Source organism: Wyeomyia smithii, chromosome 2 (assembly GCF_029784165.1).
Source record: "Wyeomyia smithii strain HCP4-BCI-WySm-NY-G18 chromosome 2, ASM2978416v1, whole genome shotgun sequence".
NCBI classification, from domain to species: domain Eukaryota; kingdom Metazoa; phylum Arthropoda; class Insecta; order Diptera; family Culicidae; genus Wyeomyia; species Wyeomyia smithii.
In genome coordinates, this window is record NC_073695.1 from 105066057 (window position 1) to 105085993 (window position 19937).

General features: G+C 35.4%; 1 protein-coding gene and 1 long non-coding RNA gene across 4 annotated transcripts; one reads left to right on the forward strand and one right to left on the reverse strand.

Moving 5' to 3' along the window:
• Positions 1 to 105: 105 nt before the first annotated feature.
• On the reverse strand, positions 106 to 1873 carry LOC129723005 (transmembrane protein 134). Of its 2 annotated transcripts, none has more exons than XM_055676919.1 (2): positions 1307 to 1873; positions 106 to 1018 (listed from the first exon to the last, which is right to left on the reverse strand). In XM_055676919.1, the coding sequence occupies exons 1-2, from the start codon at positions 1507 to 1509 to the stop codon at positions 703 to 705; spliced, it is 519 nt and encodes a 172-aa protein (XP_055532894.1). In that variant the 5' UTR covers positions 1510 to 1873; the 3' UTR covers positions 106 to 702. The 2 variants fall into 2 exon arrangements, with proteins under 2 accessions (XP_055532894.1, XP_055532893.1); XM_055676918.1 differs by having other exon boundaries at positions 106 to 1051; positions 1307 to 1872.
• A 2079-nt stretch (positions 1874 to 3952) lies between these two features.
• Positions 3953 to 17335, forward strand: LOC129723006 (uncharacterized). Of its 2 annotated transcripts, XR_008727696.1 has the most exons (8): positions 3953 to 4080; positions 4140 to 4272; positions 4335 to 4606; positions 14539 to 14694; positions 14938 to 15130; positions 16295 to 16558; positions 16690 to 17037; positions 17108 to 17335. It is a non-coding gene; the product is annotated as an uncharacterized LOC129723006 (long non-coding RNA). The 2 variants fall into 2 exon arrangements; XR_008727695.1 differs by lacking the exon at positions 14938 to 15130.
• The last annotated feature ends 2602 nt before the right edge of the window (positions 17336 to 19937 follow it).

Here is a 19937-nt window from a genome sequence, read left to right on the forward strand (position 1 = left end):
TATATATATATATATATATATATATATATATATATATATATATATATATATATATATATATATATATATATATATATATATATATATATATATATATATATACCGCTTTTTACACAACTAAATTAATACTTCGAAATTATCAAATGAATAAACAACAAACAATACGTTCGTCTGAACCGTTCATATTTAATGCAACTACAATATCAAACGATACGTTGAGCGATGCGTGAGCTCGTGAGATAAGTACTGTGTCCTTTCTCCAAATCCTTTTCTATTCTAATTTCTATAGATACCTTCTGCCAATTTCGATCTATTTATTGCGTATTGAATCCAAAAAATCACCTTTTGTACATTTTAGTGTATATATCCTGGACATCAAGAGATATAACAAATATAAAATTAGTTTTATTATTAAGCGTTATACATAAATTTTTTCTGTAGATGGGGTCGATCAATGTTCGAAAACAAAAAAGCATGAATAATGTACAACCTAAAATAAATTCGATTTCTGATCTATTTTTAGATACGTTCGGACTCTATTATGCGTTCAAGTATAATTTTATCTTCGTGTTACAACTCTAGCTGTTACTATCCTTATTACCAGACAAGGATGCAAACTATGCATCACATTGAATATCTTACAATGTATGTAAGAGCACAAGATCTGTCATAAATATATAGCATATATGCGCTTTTCTCTGCCTACGTAAAAAGGGGTAGATGATAAAAATCGAATCCACGATAGCCACGTGCAGCCAACCAGATGTATACAACATGGTATGCTCCGGGGACAAAGCATATGAAACCAGCCACGAAAAATACTGCCGCTTGGGAACCGTTGTGTGGTTCGGCAATTGCATATGCTCCCATCGCTATTAGACCGGTTCCAATGACTAGCAGAGTGGCTGCGGCCAAGACAGTTCTCCAGTTTTCTCTGACTTTTGGATGCCGCCAGCAGTAGGTGTTGGTGTCGTCTGATGACAGGTTGCCATACTCCTGTATTAGCGAGTCACTATCCCTGGAGGTGGTATCATCGGTGTACTTTAGAGTCCTGGGAATTGTGCAGGTTTATATGGAAAGTAGGAAACACCAAAAGCCATACGTAGAGGGCAAAATGTGTGACGGAGTGCGGAAGATACGGAAGAAGAAAAGTCCTAAGTCTAACAGTATGTACTCGACAAAGTAGAAAATATTATGTTAAGAAGTACTAATCATGTTGTGAATTTATTTCATTATGTGCTTCGCTGATTTGAAATCTCCACCACCGGATTAAAAAAAAAACATCACTGGGGAACCGTAGGCTTACCTTTGATCGTGTTGGATACGAATAGTAATATCTTCCGGTGATCGAACTTTTGCTCGCATAGGTGTTGAAATTACAGTTGAGCCATACACTTTGATCACTTCATCCGTTTCTTCCTCAAAGGCATCATGAATCGAAAAGCGCTTGCTGGGTTCTTTACCGCTGCTAGCGCTGGGCCCTCGAGAACTTCCGGAGGATGAGTTCATTTTTTTATTTCGCTATGCGAATGAACGCAAATAAATTCAGATTGAATTATTTATAGCTTCCGTTGAAAAAAAAAAACACAATTTTTACTAGTTGTAAAAAGAAAACACTACAGCAACGGCGACACACAAATAAAGTACATATTATACAGGTGGAGATGTCGTATCAAGTTGTGTTGATCTTCAGGTAACTTCACTCTGATTTTCATCACTCATCTATTTGTTATCAAAACACGATGTAATGTTAACAATTACAGTTTGTTTGTAGTGCTGCATTGAGAAAAAAAAATTGTTGCAAAAAGGTTTTGTTCGGTGATTTCGGTAATCGAAGTTTAACGAGTTTGACAAGTAAATTTAGTAAATAGACAAGTTCATTTCTAGCATGAATGAAGATAAGGGCATAACATTTGAATTACACACTGGTAAAAATCCACGCACTCTACTCCATGAGGAGAAGCACATGGTGTAACCCTGGGAGGGCGAGGGAGAAACGGATACGAAGCTGTGTAAGTGTCAAAATGGACCAGAATGAGCTGTCATCGACTGTCAATTTGAACCAAGGAAAAAAAAAGCATTTTTTTGCGATGAGTATTTTTATAACTGATACCTTTCAGTTGCTCGAAAAAATATTCATCGCTAACAGTTTTTGCATTCATTGTCGTTTCACAAAATATTTTGGTTCGTTTTTACGTAAAATAATAAATTTTATAAGCTTTAAGTAATAATCATGCTAGCTTACTTCGATTATTAAACTTGCCCCAAGGAACAATTATTGTTGCCTAAACATTTACTCAATCAGTTTTATTAGGCTACAGTTGAATAACAACCGAAATGGAAAATAAAGAACTTCTGTTCGATGATTGTTCAGTTAAATTTGGAGAAATTATCCGACACAAAGTTGTTTAGGAACGGTGAAGAGGGTTTTAAACAACAACAGCAGAATATTTCATTCAACACTTGTTAAACCAGCGTTGAACAGATGCATCGGAAAACATTTATTAGGCTACTGTTCTGCATGTGTTCGATCTGCCGAATAAAATATTTATTAAACATCTGTTAAACCGTTGCTCGATTTTTGGAATGCTCTTATTAAACACGTGTTTAATAATAATGTTTGCAAATGTTTATTCCACGCAATATAGCACACTTATGCTGCTCACGCTGAATAGAAGCGAGGAAAAAAGTTTGATCGACAATAATTGAGCTCTTTTAGCACAAATAAAATGCAAAAAAAAGTTCGTATTTTTTTATTATAATAATAATTATTAGCTTTGTATTAGTTTTTTACTTATGGAAATACCATGGGTAAAGTTTTTGATTTACATTAGAAAGCTATGCCGACCTTTAAAAACCATCCTTTTTTGGGTTGCTGGTGAGATTCGAACTTGTGGTCCATTGCTTGGCAGTCATCGATTAATGCATCTGGGCTAATCTATAATATGACGTGTGCTGTGTTTAAAGTGAATATGCTTCCTAACGTTCTGGTCTAATAAACGTTGAACAGGCATTGCATAACTCCTGGAATATATGCTTCTTGCATGCACCTCTAAACAAAGCGCACCGGTTGATTGTACATAATCAGGCATGCCAGACTTTAAGAATAGCCTACAAATCTTGGATTTTAGTGCGTGTGCGGATGTAATCAACTGTCGTACCGTGCGGCTGCATTGGTGTTTTCTTTCTTCAATGTTGTTTACAGGAATTTATTATACTCATCACATTAATTTTTAACGTTTCTGTGCAATCTATTGCTCCTTTTATGCTTTTCGTAAATATTTTATTCAATCTTCATTGTTTTCACAGTGTTAATTTTCAAACATAAGCTTGATAAAAAGCAATATGCAAAAGTTACTCAGCAATTAAAGATAAGGTGTCGTGAATGAGTTAACATTGGGCAAGATTTAGAAAAAAAATCATTTAACTGAATCTATCTATTCTGTTGTTATTAATCGATCCATTGATTTAATCGACTAGTCGGAATCGATATTTTCTATTTTGTTTAATTTAACCATATTTCTACAAGAAACATTGATTATCTTGTATATTTTTAAAATTGCGCATAGATTTGTTGTGTCTGTTCAGTTCAGTTCGTCTGGCATCCCTTGTCATTGCTATGTCGGTGTCAGCCAGCGTTGCCAGGTATCCAGATTTATCTGGATTATCCAGATTTTTGAACATTAATCCAGGTAGACAGCTTTGATGTTCAATTATCCAGATTTTTCATGGATGATCCGGATTTTATCCAGATTTTATTTTCTCTGTTCCGCAAAAAGGTCATCACTTCAAATTTGGCGCGAAATTTTGCAATTTTGTCACCTAAAATTTTGCGTACCTCAAGACTTTTATTCAAAAAGTTTAACTTTCACCCCACGAAATGACTGCCAGATTTTTTCCAGATTTTTTTTTTGCCTTTTCCAGATTTTTTAAAAAATGACCTGGCGACGCTGGTGTCAGCGTCTGTTCAGTCTCAGTGTTGTTCCGCGATTTCAGCTCCCAGTGTTATTCCGTTTGTTGCCTCTATTTACCAAGTTTATTAAGTTTACATTGAAATAAATTAAGTTTTCGTGATGCAAGGTAATTATGAATATGAAGTCTGATCAATTAAGTTACTAAGTAAACATCTTTCAACTTAGGGACATTACGGAATTGCGTTGCTCGACTGTTCATCAGCGATCAAGGCGATCAACAAAGAAATCTGCTGCTGCTCCAGATAATTAGTTTGTTTCCATTACTTTGGCAAACGTGTATATTTCAATAATGATAATAGTGAGTATTTTATTACCATAGAACGTTTTTTTTAGAATAAAAATACGAACTCTTTTATGCAGATTCTGGGGACGGCGGAAAAGAAAATAAACCATCGATGCTACCAGAAAGCAGCCGTACGGAGAGTGATGTCATCAGTTTTGACATATTATAAAAGAGAACTGAACAAAGCAGAATAATACGCATAAAAGTTAGAATGTCAGAGTGTATCAAACATGAAAAAGTTGTAATGAATTACATATACATATACTGCCGCTCTTCGGCAAGTGGAGACAACGTCGATTGAATTTTTTGTTTAATTTTCGGTTATTTTGTGTCGGCATGGCTTGTTCTAGTAAGTATTCGTTATAAATTGGTTAAATTGAGTATGTTCAATTCAATGGGCCTGAAAAATTACATAAAATATATTTTTCTATTAATATGACAGCAATGTGACTGACATACAGCATGACATATGTGACTGACATGCGAATAATTTTCGATCTGATCAACTAATTATTTGATAACCGTCTCGTAACGAAAAGTGTTGCACCAGGTTATCAGGCAACTTCGGCAGCGGTTCTCTTCGGTAGGTTTTCTACGGCCTTCTAATGCAATACCCCTCGAAGAATACTGCTACTGAAATAGTTCGATACCACACTTTTCCCATTGTTTTGTCATAATCATCAATTATTTATTACCCTTTTTCCTGTGTGTTCTGCCATATCGCATCACCAGACATCTAAACTTTGATTTCAATTCAAAATTTATACTCGAAACTATTAAATATGGTTAGATCGATCATCAATATGCTATACAGTTGGTAGCCGTGCATGCAGTTAATAAGTAATAAGAGATAGATTTCTCCGCGGGAGATGGTTTAAAAAAAAAAGTGCAACAAGAGGGTATGGTAGTATAGGTTTGTTTAAAAATTACGTCCACATTTTAGGGAAAAGAGAGAGGTTTTAAACATGTGTGATAAAACGAATGAGTAGTATGCGAAACAGTGCGACATGCGAGTAAATTATTAAATTTATGTTATATGAGTATGATTAGATTTTGTTTCAGAATAACCATTACCATCGCATAGTATGGTTCAAAAATGGACACTTCAAGACATCAGTGAGACAAACAAAGTTTGATTTTTAAAATTATACGAATAAAGTTTACTATTATACTATTTTTTTTATAAACTTGAAATGATTTTAAACACATTTCCACAAAAAACAAAAACATCAAAAATCGATATGGAACGGATATGCGAAGAGTATCAGTATACTACATATATTTTTTAGATAACTTTATTACAAAACTCTTAGTAAGACTATTAGTTTCTAGGTAAAGTATGCTGAAGAGAAATAAAAACAATATCGTCACACTTATACTTAACTGCCACTAATTTACAAAAAATATCACTGATACTGTATGATTTCTCGTTCTCTAAATGAACAATGTTAGCGATATAAACATGCAAATACGTAGAGCGTATAGGCTTAGAAAAAAAAAGATGTATTCTGGATACTTTCTCGCCTTTTACAATTATTTCACTATTTTCATTTATTACTGCTGACGTCATATGAACTATATCAAAGCGTTTTGTCAAAAACCAAGAATTTTTGAATTTGTTGTCTAAAATAAAGTCTTCGCTAAGGCGACAAGACACAACTTCACCTTTTTTTGACGTTGACTAACGTCTCTATCGAAGTTAGGCCCCTGAATTTGAAAATCTAGTAATTCAACCAGGGAAAACCAGAGAAAAGTGGTCAGGTTTTGAGCGCTTATTTTGCAGTCATCTATAATCAGGTTTTCGAGGTTTTGGCATCAATCGATCAGAAATTCTTTTACGGTTAAATTTATGTAACAAAAACAAACTTTTGTTTGAGATACACTATTGAAAAATTGGTAATTAATATCGATTGTCTAAATCATACCGCGCAGCCAATCACTACCTCTCTTCCCAAGCACAGTCGACACTAACGGATACAATCGATCTGACTTTGTTGTTATTGTTGTTGTCACTTTCTGTTTCCGATGTTTATGCTGCTGCTTGCGGAAAAAACCTTGCAAATATGCATTTTTTTGTTGGTGTTAATATTGCGACAGCGGCCGGCGCCCCATAATTCTGATTCCAAAACCGCACCAGTGACATGCGGACGCTAGGTGATAGCAGCTGAAAGGAGGAAATACAAAATAGTACCGGTCATCTCGTGCCGGTTTCACCCGTTATGCTGGTGGCTTTAGTAGTAAATGACTACTGCAAAACACTTAAATGGCTGGAATTCTGGACGGACTAACCAGGAAACTATAATCGGCAACTGGCACCTTTTGTTGCCTCGAAATTTTGGTACAGAAGCGGCTAATTGAATTTTCTGTTTTACCAAATGCTGCTGCTAGCGGAAAAAACCTTGCAAAAATGCATGTTTGTGTTGGTGTTAATATTACGACAGCGGCCGGCGCAGCTTTCAAGAAACATTTGTCTCTACCATTCCATCATCTATGTAGCCCCGCCTTCTTTCTAATTATCTGACGAAGCCTCGGTATAAAACGTATCGTTCGAACATTTCACCCCATCAGTTTCATTACTAAACCGTACCGGATACATACGGACGCTCGGTGTTAGCAGCTAAAAGGAGGAAAAACAAAATAGTAACGGTCATCTCGTGCCGGTTTGACCCGTGATGCTGGTGGCTACTGCAAAATACTAAAATGGCTGGAATTCTGGACGGAAACCAGTAAACAAGAAATCGGCAACTGGCACCTTTTGGTGCCTCGCAGTTTTATAATAGAAGCGGTTAGTTGAATTTTATGTTTTACAATTGCTGCTGTTAGCGGAAAAAAACCTTCCAAAAATGCATGTTTATGTTGATGTTAATTTCACGACAGCGCTAGGTGTTAGCAGCTGAAAGGAGGAAAGACAAAATAGTACCGGTCATCTCGTGCCGGTTTCACCCGTTATGCTGGTGGCTTTAGTAGTAAATGGCTACTGCAAAACACTTAAATGGCTGGAATTCTGGACGGACTAACCAGGAAACTATAATCAGCAACTGGCACCTTTTGGTGCCTTGAAATTTTGTTACAGAAGCGGCTAATTGAATTTTCTGTTTTACCAAATGCTGCTGATAGCGGAAAAAATCATGCAAAAATGCATGTTTGTGTTAATATTACGACAGCGGCCGGCGCAGCTTTCAAGAAAAATTTTTCCCTACATTCCATCACCTATGTAGCCCCACCTTCTTTTTATTTATCTGACGAAGCCTTGGTATAAAACGTACCGTTCGAACATTTCACCCCATCAGTTTCATTACTAACCCGTACCGGCTACATACGGACGCTATCTTGAAAGAATTCTGGACGGACTGACCAAAAACATGGATATATTCGGCACCTGGCCCCTTTTGGTGCCTCGAAATTTTGTTACAGAAGCGGCTAATTGAATTTTCTGTTTTATTACAAAATGCTGCTGCTAGCGGATAAAACCTTGCAAATATGCATCTTTTTGTTGGTGTTAATTTTACGACAGCGGCCGGCGCCCCATCATTTTGATTCCAAAACTGCACCAGCGACATGCGGACGCTAGGTGATAGCAGCTGAAAGGAGGAAAGACAAGAGTACCGGTCATCTCGTGCCGGTTTTACTCGTTATGCTGGTGGCTGTTAGTAATAAATGGCACTGCAAAATACTAAAATGGCTGGAATTCTGGACGGACTAACCAAAAACAAAAATATATTCGGCACCTGGCCCCTTTTGGTGCCTCGAAATTTTGTTACAGAAGCGGCTAATTGAATTTTCTGTTTTACCAAATGCTGCTGCAAGCGGAAAAAACCTCGCATAAATGCATGTTTGTGTTAATATTACGACAGCGGCCAGCGCAGCTTTCAAGAAAAATGTTTCCTTACCATTCCATCACCTATGTAGCCCCTCCTTCTTTTTATTTATCTGACGAAGCCTTGGTAAAAAACGTACCGTTCGAACATTTCACCCCATCATTTTGATTCCAAAACCGCACCAGTGACATACGGACGATACGGATTTTTGTTATAAAGGTTTACAGCTATAGTAATTTGCTAGCAGTTTTGTCTAGTGCTGCTGAGTCTAAGCTAATCATGCATGAAGTTCATTTACTGTCAAATTATTTTCCATCTGTGAATTTCCACTTAAATCGTTCTGGTCTCAAATACCAAATATGTTCGTAATTACTGTCTACTGAAATAGGAAGAATACATCGAATTTGTTAATTCTTATGTTTTTCTTGTTATTTTAAACTACGAAAAAATGCTTTTCTAATTTGAATACCTGGGAAGCGGGGATGCCAATATAAATAAGGTTTCATCCATATATGTCATTTATATTATTTATTAATTATTTTTCAAAGCGCTCTAATGTCAGCAAATAAGAAAGCACTGTTAGATGAAAAATATAGAGTCCTACGTCATGCGGTATGTATGAAATGACAGCGATTAAATAAGAGAGATCCATTCTTCTAGTATTCAGCATTCAGAAATGCACTGTTAGATAAAATTGCAACAAATACTGGAGTTGCAATTCCCTCTACTATTTGTTTTAATGGAATATAAGAATACGGTAGTCAACGTCATGCGGTCGTGTCTTGAATACCACCCTCCTACTTTTTTAATTCTAGGAAAGACGTAGTTATTCTGAGTTTTAGTACGTATTGCCGCTCTTTGTTCAGAAAGTCTGTTGGCCACCTGCTCCAAATTGTCTTGTCCATGCCGTAACAACTTTTTGATCTGATATAGCGCATTTTCAAACGGATAGGATGATATTGAAGGCAGTGGTCCAAAGCTATTCACATCTTCAACTATGTGTTCTAAGTTAAGGACATTACTGGTTAGGTATTCTTCTCCATATATATTTTTGAATTCTATGATGTAGCGTTCAAAAGTTTGTTGCGCTATCGGTCGGTAATCTTTATAAATGCTACATGAACAAATTGTAACAGCTACAAAAAGGAGCAAAAAGTGTTCGTACACATGGCTACTCAGAATATCTTTTAAAACAACAACACCAACATAGTTCAGAAATGATCTCCATTCTACGCCTTTCCAAAACGCCAAGCAGTCCATTCCCCGCATGGAACGATGTATTTCCGAAGGTAATCGGGTTTCTAAAATCATTTTGTCGAGGTTTTCTATGTCACCAGAACATAGTTTTCCTGCGAATTCTAGTGTACCATCTCGCCATCCTATGAGGCATCGCTTCATTATACCTAGCTCCAACAGATGAAGAGAATCCGCTACAATAAAGTCTTCTATCATATTTAAGCCAGGTATTCTTAATAGTGGTGTATCCTCCTTGTGATGCCTGCCGTATTCCTTCATACGGAATTTCTTATCAGTTCGCAGAGTACAGTTCAGACTTGGAAAAATGACGGTTCGGGAATTATATGAATACTCTCCTTCAATCGTGCATTTATGGCATCCATTAATTCCATTGAAGTTCGTTACACCTTGAATTCAAAAGTTTGATAAAAATAAATTACAAGAGCAGATTGGGTAATAGTACGAGGGTGGTATCCAAGATACGACCGCATGTTTGACGTAGGACTACGATAGTTTTATATTTTATTTAGAGAATTTAGACTTTGTTCGATTTGACCACGTTTCACTCTCGACACGGCACACAAAAGCCAAAAACGAGCGGTTATGTTTAATCATAATTTATAGTTCTCTTGTTTTGGTTTTAAACAATTCAAACTCAACAACCACCAAGAGAAAGGCATTTTGTCCATTATGTTGCCGAAACCGAAACCAAAATAGACATGATCAAAGCAATGCCGTGCTATACCTCTAATTACTCGGAAGGGTCATATCAAGTGTCTAGGTCGTTGAAGGCTTCATGCGGACGTTGCGTTCCGAATACTTTCAGATTATTGAGCCTTAATCCATCAAACGACACCTCTAACAACTTACAATCCTAAAACTAGTTCATTGGTGGCCACATATTGTTAAGGTCATATGCCACCAGAAAGTCATAAAAAGAAAAGCGTTTATTTTTAAAAATAATTTAGATTATTTGTTTGCAGACATCTATTTAAGAAGAAATAAACACTGTTTTTAACATTGATGAATACCTTTCATCCTAATGCAGTCAAATTTCTTCAACACGCGAAAAGGCAATTTTTTATATAGGTCTTAATTAAGAACGATTTAGTAGAAAGCAAACTTACTTTCATCTTCAATTGCGCCTGTAAAAGATAGCTCACTCACCGATTTCAAAGCAGTATCATTGTCAGTTTCATGCAACTGCTTAGCAAAGAAGTCACATATTGTTAAGGTCATATGCCACCAGAAAGTCATAAAAAGAAAAGCGTTTATTTTTAAAAATAATTTAGATTATTTGTTTGCAGACATCTATTTAAGAAGAAATAAACACTGTTTTTAACATTGATGAATACCTTTCATCCTAATGCAGTCAAATTTCTTCAACACGCGAAAAGGCAATTTTTTATATAGGTCTTAATTAAGAACGATTTAGTAGAAAGCAAACTTACTTTCATCTTCAATTGCGCCTGTAAAAGATAGCTCACTCACCGATTTCAAAGCAGTATCATTGTCAGTTTCATACAACTGCTTAGCAAAGAAGTCACATAAAAAAATCCTGTATTTACAAGTTCGTTGGAAAAGTGACGATAAAGAGTTGCAGTTTTTAGTAGAAAATCTATATTCACAAAAATTTTGAAATTGACATTGGAATTTATGAGGATGTAACATGTCACAGTCATTTTTTTCATTTTTGGCCAATTGAAACATTTATTCATTAGGCAGAACCAGAAAAAAATTAATCAGTTTTATGATACCAATGAAAAAACAAACAACAAAATGCCATATTTAAAAGTCATCCGGCTGTTTCCTTCAAGAATAAACCTAGCTCGGTTTGATAAACAACATTAACCTCTCCAACTGATGTTTGCATAATGTTGTTCAATTACAAGTCTGGCAATGACAGGTTGTGTTCATATGTTTAGTATCTTTACACGGTTGTGTTTATATGTTGTGTTGTGCGACAGGTTGTCTTTATATGTTTAGTAATATTTTCTTGCAGATGCTGATGTAATATTTTTGTAATTGAAAAATACGAATATGAATGTTTGAAACCTAACGTCAAGATGCATATAATTTGGGTTTTCTCTATACCACAACCGCGTAATGCAACTAGGATTGTCATATTGAATTAAATTTATTTAACTGGAAAAATAAAACCATCAGTACAGCTTAAACGAGCTATCTGAACTATCTGTTTAAAAATCTTTACGAAGCATATTGGTTTTCTGTTGTCTTGCAAATAGACTATAGTTGGTCATTTAAATAAATCTGAGAAAAACAGAGTGTAGAATTAAAAAAGACAGCAACCCAATGCAACTTCTAATTTTAGGAATTTGAAAGAAGTTTTTATCATTAAACATGTATAAGAAAATCACTACGGTTGTAGTTCAAATGCCATCTACTCGTCACGACAACCAAAAGGAAACGAGCAACGGGGTAGCAAGCTTCTGATTAGTAGAATGTTAACACAACTTTTGTTGAAGAGATATTTTAATTATTATATAACAATCTTTCGCAATATTCTACCTGTCGATTAAGACATCGGTGTTTGAAATCTGTTCAGGGGTAGTAACACAATAAGCACTTTAAAACGATGACAAAACATCTGTTGCAGCTATATAAAGCGAGCTCGTGATTGGTTGAAAGCTGCGAAACTGAACTAGAAGAAGTGGATTTCAACTGAACTTTTTACTAATTTATGTTCATCGTACAATATACAATGATATGCCAATTATTGTATCACATGCTTTGGCAACCGTCGTCGTTCGATCAAGGTCAAAATCCGTTCAGTTGTAATCACATATTGGATGCAACATCCAATATCGCGATATACTGTTGCGTACAGAATTATTTTATCCCCGGTCGCACAGCGTAGTGTGCGAACACGCACCACTGTACGTCGACAGCAGCTACACTGTTTCCACTTGGCTTGACTGCACACAAATGGCAATCGAGTGCTACTGCACTGACGACGAGCGACCGTCTTCTCATACATGGCTCGGTGCAGTACTGTTGCCTGTGTATGAACTTTCCGAAAGAGCTTTACTTTCAAGACATCAAAATAGTCTAGGTTCATAGAAGCAAATATCAGTTGACCTGTTGGGACGGGGAGGTTCTGTCCAATTTTTTTTTGCCACTGAATAGAGGTTGTCATAGCAAGCAGTTGGTGTCCACTCATGAAGTCTGTGCCAGGAGTGCTCGCATGTGATTGGTACATTGTTCGTAAAAATACGACCTTGAAACTTTTCATCAATTTTCACTGTTTAACAATTAGGTAACAATGATATATGAAGAATCACAAAATTGTCCATCATTTTATCAATCCAACGACATATTGATTATTGTGATCCATCATGTGGTTACATCAGTATTACCGTTTGAAATCTTTCATTCCGACGTTACATCTTGGTTTTTAGTTTCCTCAGAATGTATCTCGATATAGTGCGGTTAGACGTAGTCCTACGTCAAAAACTTTATCTGGGACTATACTGTTCTCTTAGTACGATCATCTTTATACAAACAAAACCAAAATTCGAAATATCATGCTAATCTTTACCTTTGATAAACGCACGAGCGGGAGAATCACATATAAAGCTTCTTATTCTCATTTTAATTGTATGTTCGTTTACAGAAACTCCTCTCGGCAGGATGTCAATTAGTTCAACAACGAAAGGTGATAAAAAATCTGTCAAACTTTTCGGTTTGACTTTTCCCAAAAATATCCCTACAGCCATTGGTGGAATATGCTGCATTTCATGTATGTTAAAAAGTATAGGCCAAAATTGGAACCTTGAACTTCTATGGATCGGTAGTCCATCTATATTGACATTGAGCTCTATTTGAATATCCTCGGAAAGATGTCTAAAACAGTTTTTCAAACACACCTCGAGCCCTTGGTGCCAATACTGACCACCCGGAACAGTTTTAATTGACCTTCCTATCTGCTGAGGCGATTCCAAAAAAGTACGTGGGTCTAGTGAAATATTGACATCACCATATTCTTGTCGAATTATCTTTAGAAGCTCTCTCAATGCACGATGTGTAATGTTGAAATCGATTGCCCAAGAACGTAATCGATCAGAAATTGAATTCGAATTGAAGCTTTTCGAGTTTTCTAACTTATTTGTTTCGAACGATTCAATAACATCGGAGTTTATAGATGTTTCTGGCTCAAACAGCTCCTCGGCTAGGCTTGTTGAACTTTCGCTTGATTTTGAAGCTATTTCGTGCCCCGACGAGCCTATATTTCACAAAGAAACCAAATCAAAAACCAATTTTTAAAAGCAATGTCATTTACTTACTCGGTGAAGATTCCACTTCGGGTTGTTTTGGTGTTTTTTTCCGGTGTATATTTTCTATTGCTGTTTTCTCCTCTCAATGCTATTTCCAGAAATTTTTTATACTCGTCACGTTTATTTTTAACGTTTCTGTAAAATGTACCACTCCGTTTGTACTTTTTATAAATATTTTTATTTATCGTGTTTTTTTGTATTGCTTTAAATTTTAAACAAATGTAGCTCGATAATAAGTAACAGTTGCCAAGTAATAAATTATGTAGTGTTGGGTATTAGCATTGGGAAAAATTCAGGAAAAAATCCATTTAATTGAATTCTGTCTGTTCTTTTTTTTCTGTCTATTCTTTTGTAATTGACCAAATTGTATCAGCAATCGACTCGTCTAGATCGATCTTCTCTATTTTGTTGAAATTTTACAATATATTTCTCATATTTCTACGACAAACCTTGATTTTCTTGTATATTCTGATAATTGCGCATAAATTTGTTGCGTCTGTTCAATCCAAATATTCTGGCATCCCTGACCATTGCTGAATCGCTGTTCAGTCTTCAGCAGGGATATCAGATATGCAGATTTGTCTGCAAAATGCAGAATGTTAGAGTTCGATTGCAAATTTTTATTGATTTGCAGATATTTGCAATTTTTTCATAGTTTCTGCAGATTTTTGTCAGTGTCTTCTTATATTTGCGCAGACTTTCTCAAAATGTGTGCATATATTTGCAGACGCAGACATTTTTCAAGAACATATGGCATCTCTGGTCTTCATTGTTATTCCGCAGCTTCAAACTCCAGTGTCTTTTCGTTTATTGGTTCTTTTTTCGTTGTTTTTTTTTTGGCAAATAAACTACAATTTACGTGATGCAAGGTTATTTTAAATATAAAGTCAGATCAACCTATGCGCTAATTAGTGAAAATCTTCGATTTACAGGACATTACTTCTGTGTGGTACAAACCGTCGAAGCCAGTAAGCCAGTGGTAACTGTGGTTCCGCATCAATGGATTGACGGGAAATTTCTTCTCTGGCCTCCTAAAAAACCCGATCGCCTAAGAAAAACGGCGTCTTCAAAACCAGAATCTAACTAAGGTAAGATTCCTTGTGTAATCAAAAGGCAGTACATTCCAACATTTGATGAGGCAGAAAAGGAAGCTGCATTTCTATCTGACATAACAACGGATACCTCCGATACACCTGCACCACCAAAGAAAAGGCTGAAAAAAGCAACAACATCAATTCAAGAATTTGACTTAAACCATTTGCTAGAAAATGAGGGTTTTTAGCACATTATGTTGTATCATGTCTAAATAATTTTACATTTTCATTTTCAAGTACTTCAACGACGTTTGTTACCATCGAAAACACGTCTGCGTTAAGTGTTGATAATTTGGTTTGCGAACCCATAGAAGGATTCGAAACAGAGCAACCAATTGCTACTTCTTATACGCTACCTGGTCCCAGTACTGCAATTATACACCGGAGTGAAGATCGTGCATTTGACCCACTATTTGACCGCGATGAACATGTGAGTAACTATATCGTCGGCTTCGTGCAACACTGGCGCAACATAAAATTTTGCATTTTTTTAGTTTTTGATGGTAAACAATGCAAAATCTAGTTAAGTTTCATCCCACGAAACCTGGTTTCCAAATTCCCGAAAAATCCAGAGTTATGAGTAGAAGTGCCTTTGCTGCACAAATCGAAATTTCTCCATAAAGTTAGTAAAAATAAGGTTTTAACTTGGACAACGTGCTCATAATATGTGCATAATAGACCCAAAAGTGTTAAATAAGGATTGATAATTTTAAACTTCAGAGTTTTCTTGAAAATCGAAAACATAAATTTTCAAACGCGTATTCCTCAAAACTATGATTTTTGAGTTGTGCCAGTGTTGCACGAAACCGACGATATGAAGAGCGACTCATACATAACATTACATTTTAGGGCTCTTCCTCTCAGTGCATTTTCACACTCACAGATATTTTTTTATGTTTTTGATGGATTGCTTTTTGAGCACCTGTACGGTAATTCTCTTTAGGAATGAGATTTTAGAGACATCAATTTATAATAACATTTACGTAGTTTTCTTCCCATACATTTTTTGTCTAAAAGTGTATTGTTTTTTATAAAGCGATAACATTACTGTCTACATTTTCGCCGAAACCATTGTGACTGAATTTGCAGTTTTGTGACGAAATTTGGCGAGGGGGAGGGTGAGGGTCAAGTCAAGCTACATAGCAATTATGAAACTAGAAAAAAAAAACAGCTTAAATATCAACTTCTTTGTAAATCTAAGATTTTATGCTTGAATTCTTACTGATACTAGGTATAATGAAATAATTTTGTTTATTTTGTTTTTTTTTTTAATTATTATTTTGTTTCTTCTTAGCCTTTTTATACTTTCTTGTCTTTTAGTATTTATTAATGATACAATGTAACATACATGCATTGGCAATAGAAAAATAATGTTATAAAGCTACGTCATTATCTAAGGGGGGTCTGCAACTTTGTGACGAAATGCTACGTTTTGAGGGCCCACCTGGGTTGAGTTGGGGGTCGGTGGTGAAAAAAAAAATAAAAAAGCTACATCATTTACGGGATGCTGCTTTATGTTGTGCGAGGGTTGATAGCAAAAGGCATTCGAAATTACTTCCATCTAATCCAACTTTATCTTTATGTGTGTCGGCAGGTAACAATGAACGACGTTATGCAAAAGATTGACATGGCAAAAAACGAAATTATTTCTACTGTGCAGCAGACGATGGAAAGTTTGGTCACCAGAACTATATCAGTTATAAAAAGTGACTTCGACACTAAAATCCTGCATTTGCAAAATTCAATACGGCCCACAAGCGTTGTATCAAAGAACTTTTCATTTTCATTAGTTTGCACTATCGAACAATTACAAGAGCTGGATTCGAAGCTCGAAGATCATCTATATACAGAAAACGTGGTAAGTGCAGATTGAGTAAAATTGTAATTATTTATCATAGAAGAACCTAAAAATATTTACTTCAACAAATCTAGCTGTTCAACTTTAAAAATGTGTATAACTTTCTCAACACATCTTTCAATACTTTTCAGAAAAAATATATGATGGACAAGATAAGCAATGTTGCAGATACAGTCAATGGGCAAAATACATGCTACGAGCTTGTTGATCATTTTTTTGATCGAAAGCTAATGTTGAAATGTTCATGGACCGGTGCAAGCAAAAATGAAAACCCAAAATGTGCACTACGTTTGTATAAAAACGTTCTCAACACATTTTTCGAAATCGTCAAGGGTATCAATTCAATTGCTTTAACGTCAAATTGATGGAACATTTTTTCAAGTCAGTCACGAGAAATTCTAAGAAGCGTTGTGAAGCCAAGGGGTTGCGCTGCTCGACCGTTCACCGGAGATAAAAAAAAAAGATCACTTCCGTTGCAAGTAATTTATCTGTTCATATATATATTTTTCGTGTATTTTACACCTTTTTTATCTGTTTATCCGTTTTTAGTTGCTGAATGTATGATCACTGATGATGCGGGAAAAGAGAACGAAACCGCTTTGCTACAAGCAAACAGCGACACAGAAGAGGAAAGTGATAGTGAAGATTGAGCATCTGTTACGTTTTCGCCTAGTTTTAAGTAATCTTTTATTAATTAATTATTTTATGCTAAGCTTGATCTGTAATTCGTTATTCTGTATGTAAGTTAAGAGTAGAAGCAGGACAAAAAAGATTCAACACTATGTATTTCTGCTGAATGTACAAAATCGAAATGTTTGTTCTAATAAAAGGCTTTTTTATGGCACACTATAATTTATTTTATTAGTTTAGGAAACCACAATTGCAAATTATACGTTGTATAAAACGTAAAACCTATCAGACAATCAAATGCTTTTCACTCTCTACCGGTAGTTACATTCTACGTGAAATTCACATGAAATGCATATGTCTACTGAATAAGATTCACAGGATGAATAATCTCACCAGTTCATGAAGAACTCAAATGACAATCACGTAAAATCTACATGAAAATAACAGTGGAAAATATTCACATAACTTTTCCGGTAATTATAATGTGAAAAATATTTTGAGTGATTGGTTACACCATGGTAGGGAGAAACGAATACTACACTCAAAACAGAGAACACGCACATGCGTCGTTTTCTGATAGCGTGTAACTATCTTCTTGCTGTAGCGCATGCATGACTCGAACGAAGTTTTTGCTAACATCAGGAATTCGCGTTGACGGTGTTACTGATATTTGTTTGGTTTTTGCGTGCGAAAAAGAAGAAAGGAAATATTTTTGCTTCTGTCATCACGTACATTTTGACAATTACATATGAGAGCTCACATAAGTGCGAACAGCCTTCAAAATCTTTTTCAACGCGAATAATGTGCAAATTGTACACACACTTAGTTTCTTTTACCGAACTCAGCAATCTTTTTAACGAGTTCTCAACAGCTGAGCCATCAGCAATCTGTTCAGTGATTTATTTGCTTGACGAGTGTTCGGTAATTTTTCATTCTCGCTGAAACGTCAAACGTAGAAGATAGCTCAGTAAAAATTTACAAAGTGTTCATCAAAAATTACTGCATGAGTCGGTATTTACAATGCTGACTATTCGTCACGAATTACCGAGCGTTTTGTAAATTTACAAAGCTGACGATTAGTCAAAAATTACCGAGCGTTCTGTAAACGTACAACGAAAAGAGAAAAATAAATACGACCATTGTGAAAGCTGCTATTACAACCGTTGAATAATTTTATAAAGGTATTTCGGATTGTATGGATCGATTATACTGGTGTTCCCAGCACATTCGAGTAAAAACTTGATACGTTTAATGTTGTGATGAATATAAGCTTTTTATTGCAGGCTTTTAGTGAACTGCTCTCCTGTGGTGGAAAAATTTCCATATGCTGACTGAAATGATTTGCATTATCTCAATTGTAATAGATAGAATTTTGGGTGAAATCATTGTTGCGGATGTGCCATGATATGAAACATTCAACTGAAATACACAAATACGTACATATTTGATAAATAACAACTTACTGAATAGATCGTGTACTTTCACGTCGTTTTTTTGTAGATTTGAAAGTACGATATCCATTTTATTTTTATTTTTTTTTGAAAATCACACGCGAAACACTTTAAAAACTCAGCTTCGAAACTCTTTGAATATTTCCAAAATGGCGAACTTTTGTTTGTTTCGTTTTGACAGATGCATAAAAATTGCCGAACAGTATAGTAACAAATATCAAGAGTTCAGTAAATCAATTGAAGAGTTTTCAGCAACACCTAGGTAGGTGCTGACAGATCGTCAAATATTTACTGAACTTTATGAAAGTGCAGAACATCCTTTAGTTTACAGAAAAGGTAAAACAAACCAAAATATTTTGTGAAACGACAATGAATGCAAAAACTGTTAGCGATGAATATTTTTTCGAGCAACTGAAAGGTATCAGTTATAACAATACTCATCGCAAAAAAATGCTTTTTTTCCTTGGTTCAAATTGACAGTTGATGACAGCTCATTATGGTTCATTTTGACACTTACACAGCTTCGTATCCGTTTCTCCCTCCCAGGTCTATATATAGTGTCTATAGTGAAAACTAGCTAAACAAGGCACAAGAGATATTTTTTTTCTCTTATAATACTTACGGAAAGTGAACCACATAACATGGTGATTTTGCTTCAGGTTAATAATTGAGATCTATAAATTCCCATCTAGAATGAAGAGAAAACAGCTAAACGAAATCGAAAAAAAAAAAATCGAGAGAAATGAAAGAGTCCTTTTGAAATGTTTCTAGAGATTTAACAATTTTCATTTTCGAATGCATTTAGAATCCCCCCGTGAGATCTGCCACTTCAATGTCAAATATGACTTTTACATCAGATTTCACGGATTGTGGTCCGATAACTGTAAAGTTGTTGCAGTTATCGGTCTTGCAGTTAAAAAGCGTTGCAGTTAAAAATCTTGCAGTTATCGAACGGCGACTGTATATCAATAGTGTCTTGCCCCTAGCAATATAACTTTTTTCACGAAGGTACTGATATTTGTTTGTTTTTTGCATGAGAAAAAGAAGGAGGAAAATATTTTTGCTTTTGTCATCACACACATTTTGACAATTCATATAGAAGTTCGCCTAGGTGCGAACATGATGTATAGATACATGGTGTAACGGTATGCCAAAACGCATAGTCAGCCATGTTGAAAAATCAGTTGACATGGTATCGATTTGCTTACAAATAATAACTGATCTTCAGTCTCAGATCTTTAGCTGCAGTAAATTTTATAAATTGAGATTTTAAAACACTAAAAGTTGGACTGAAATTA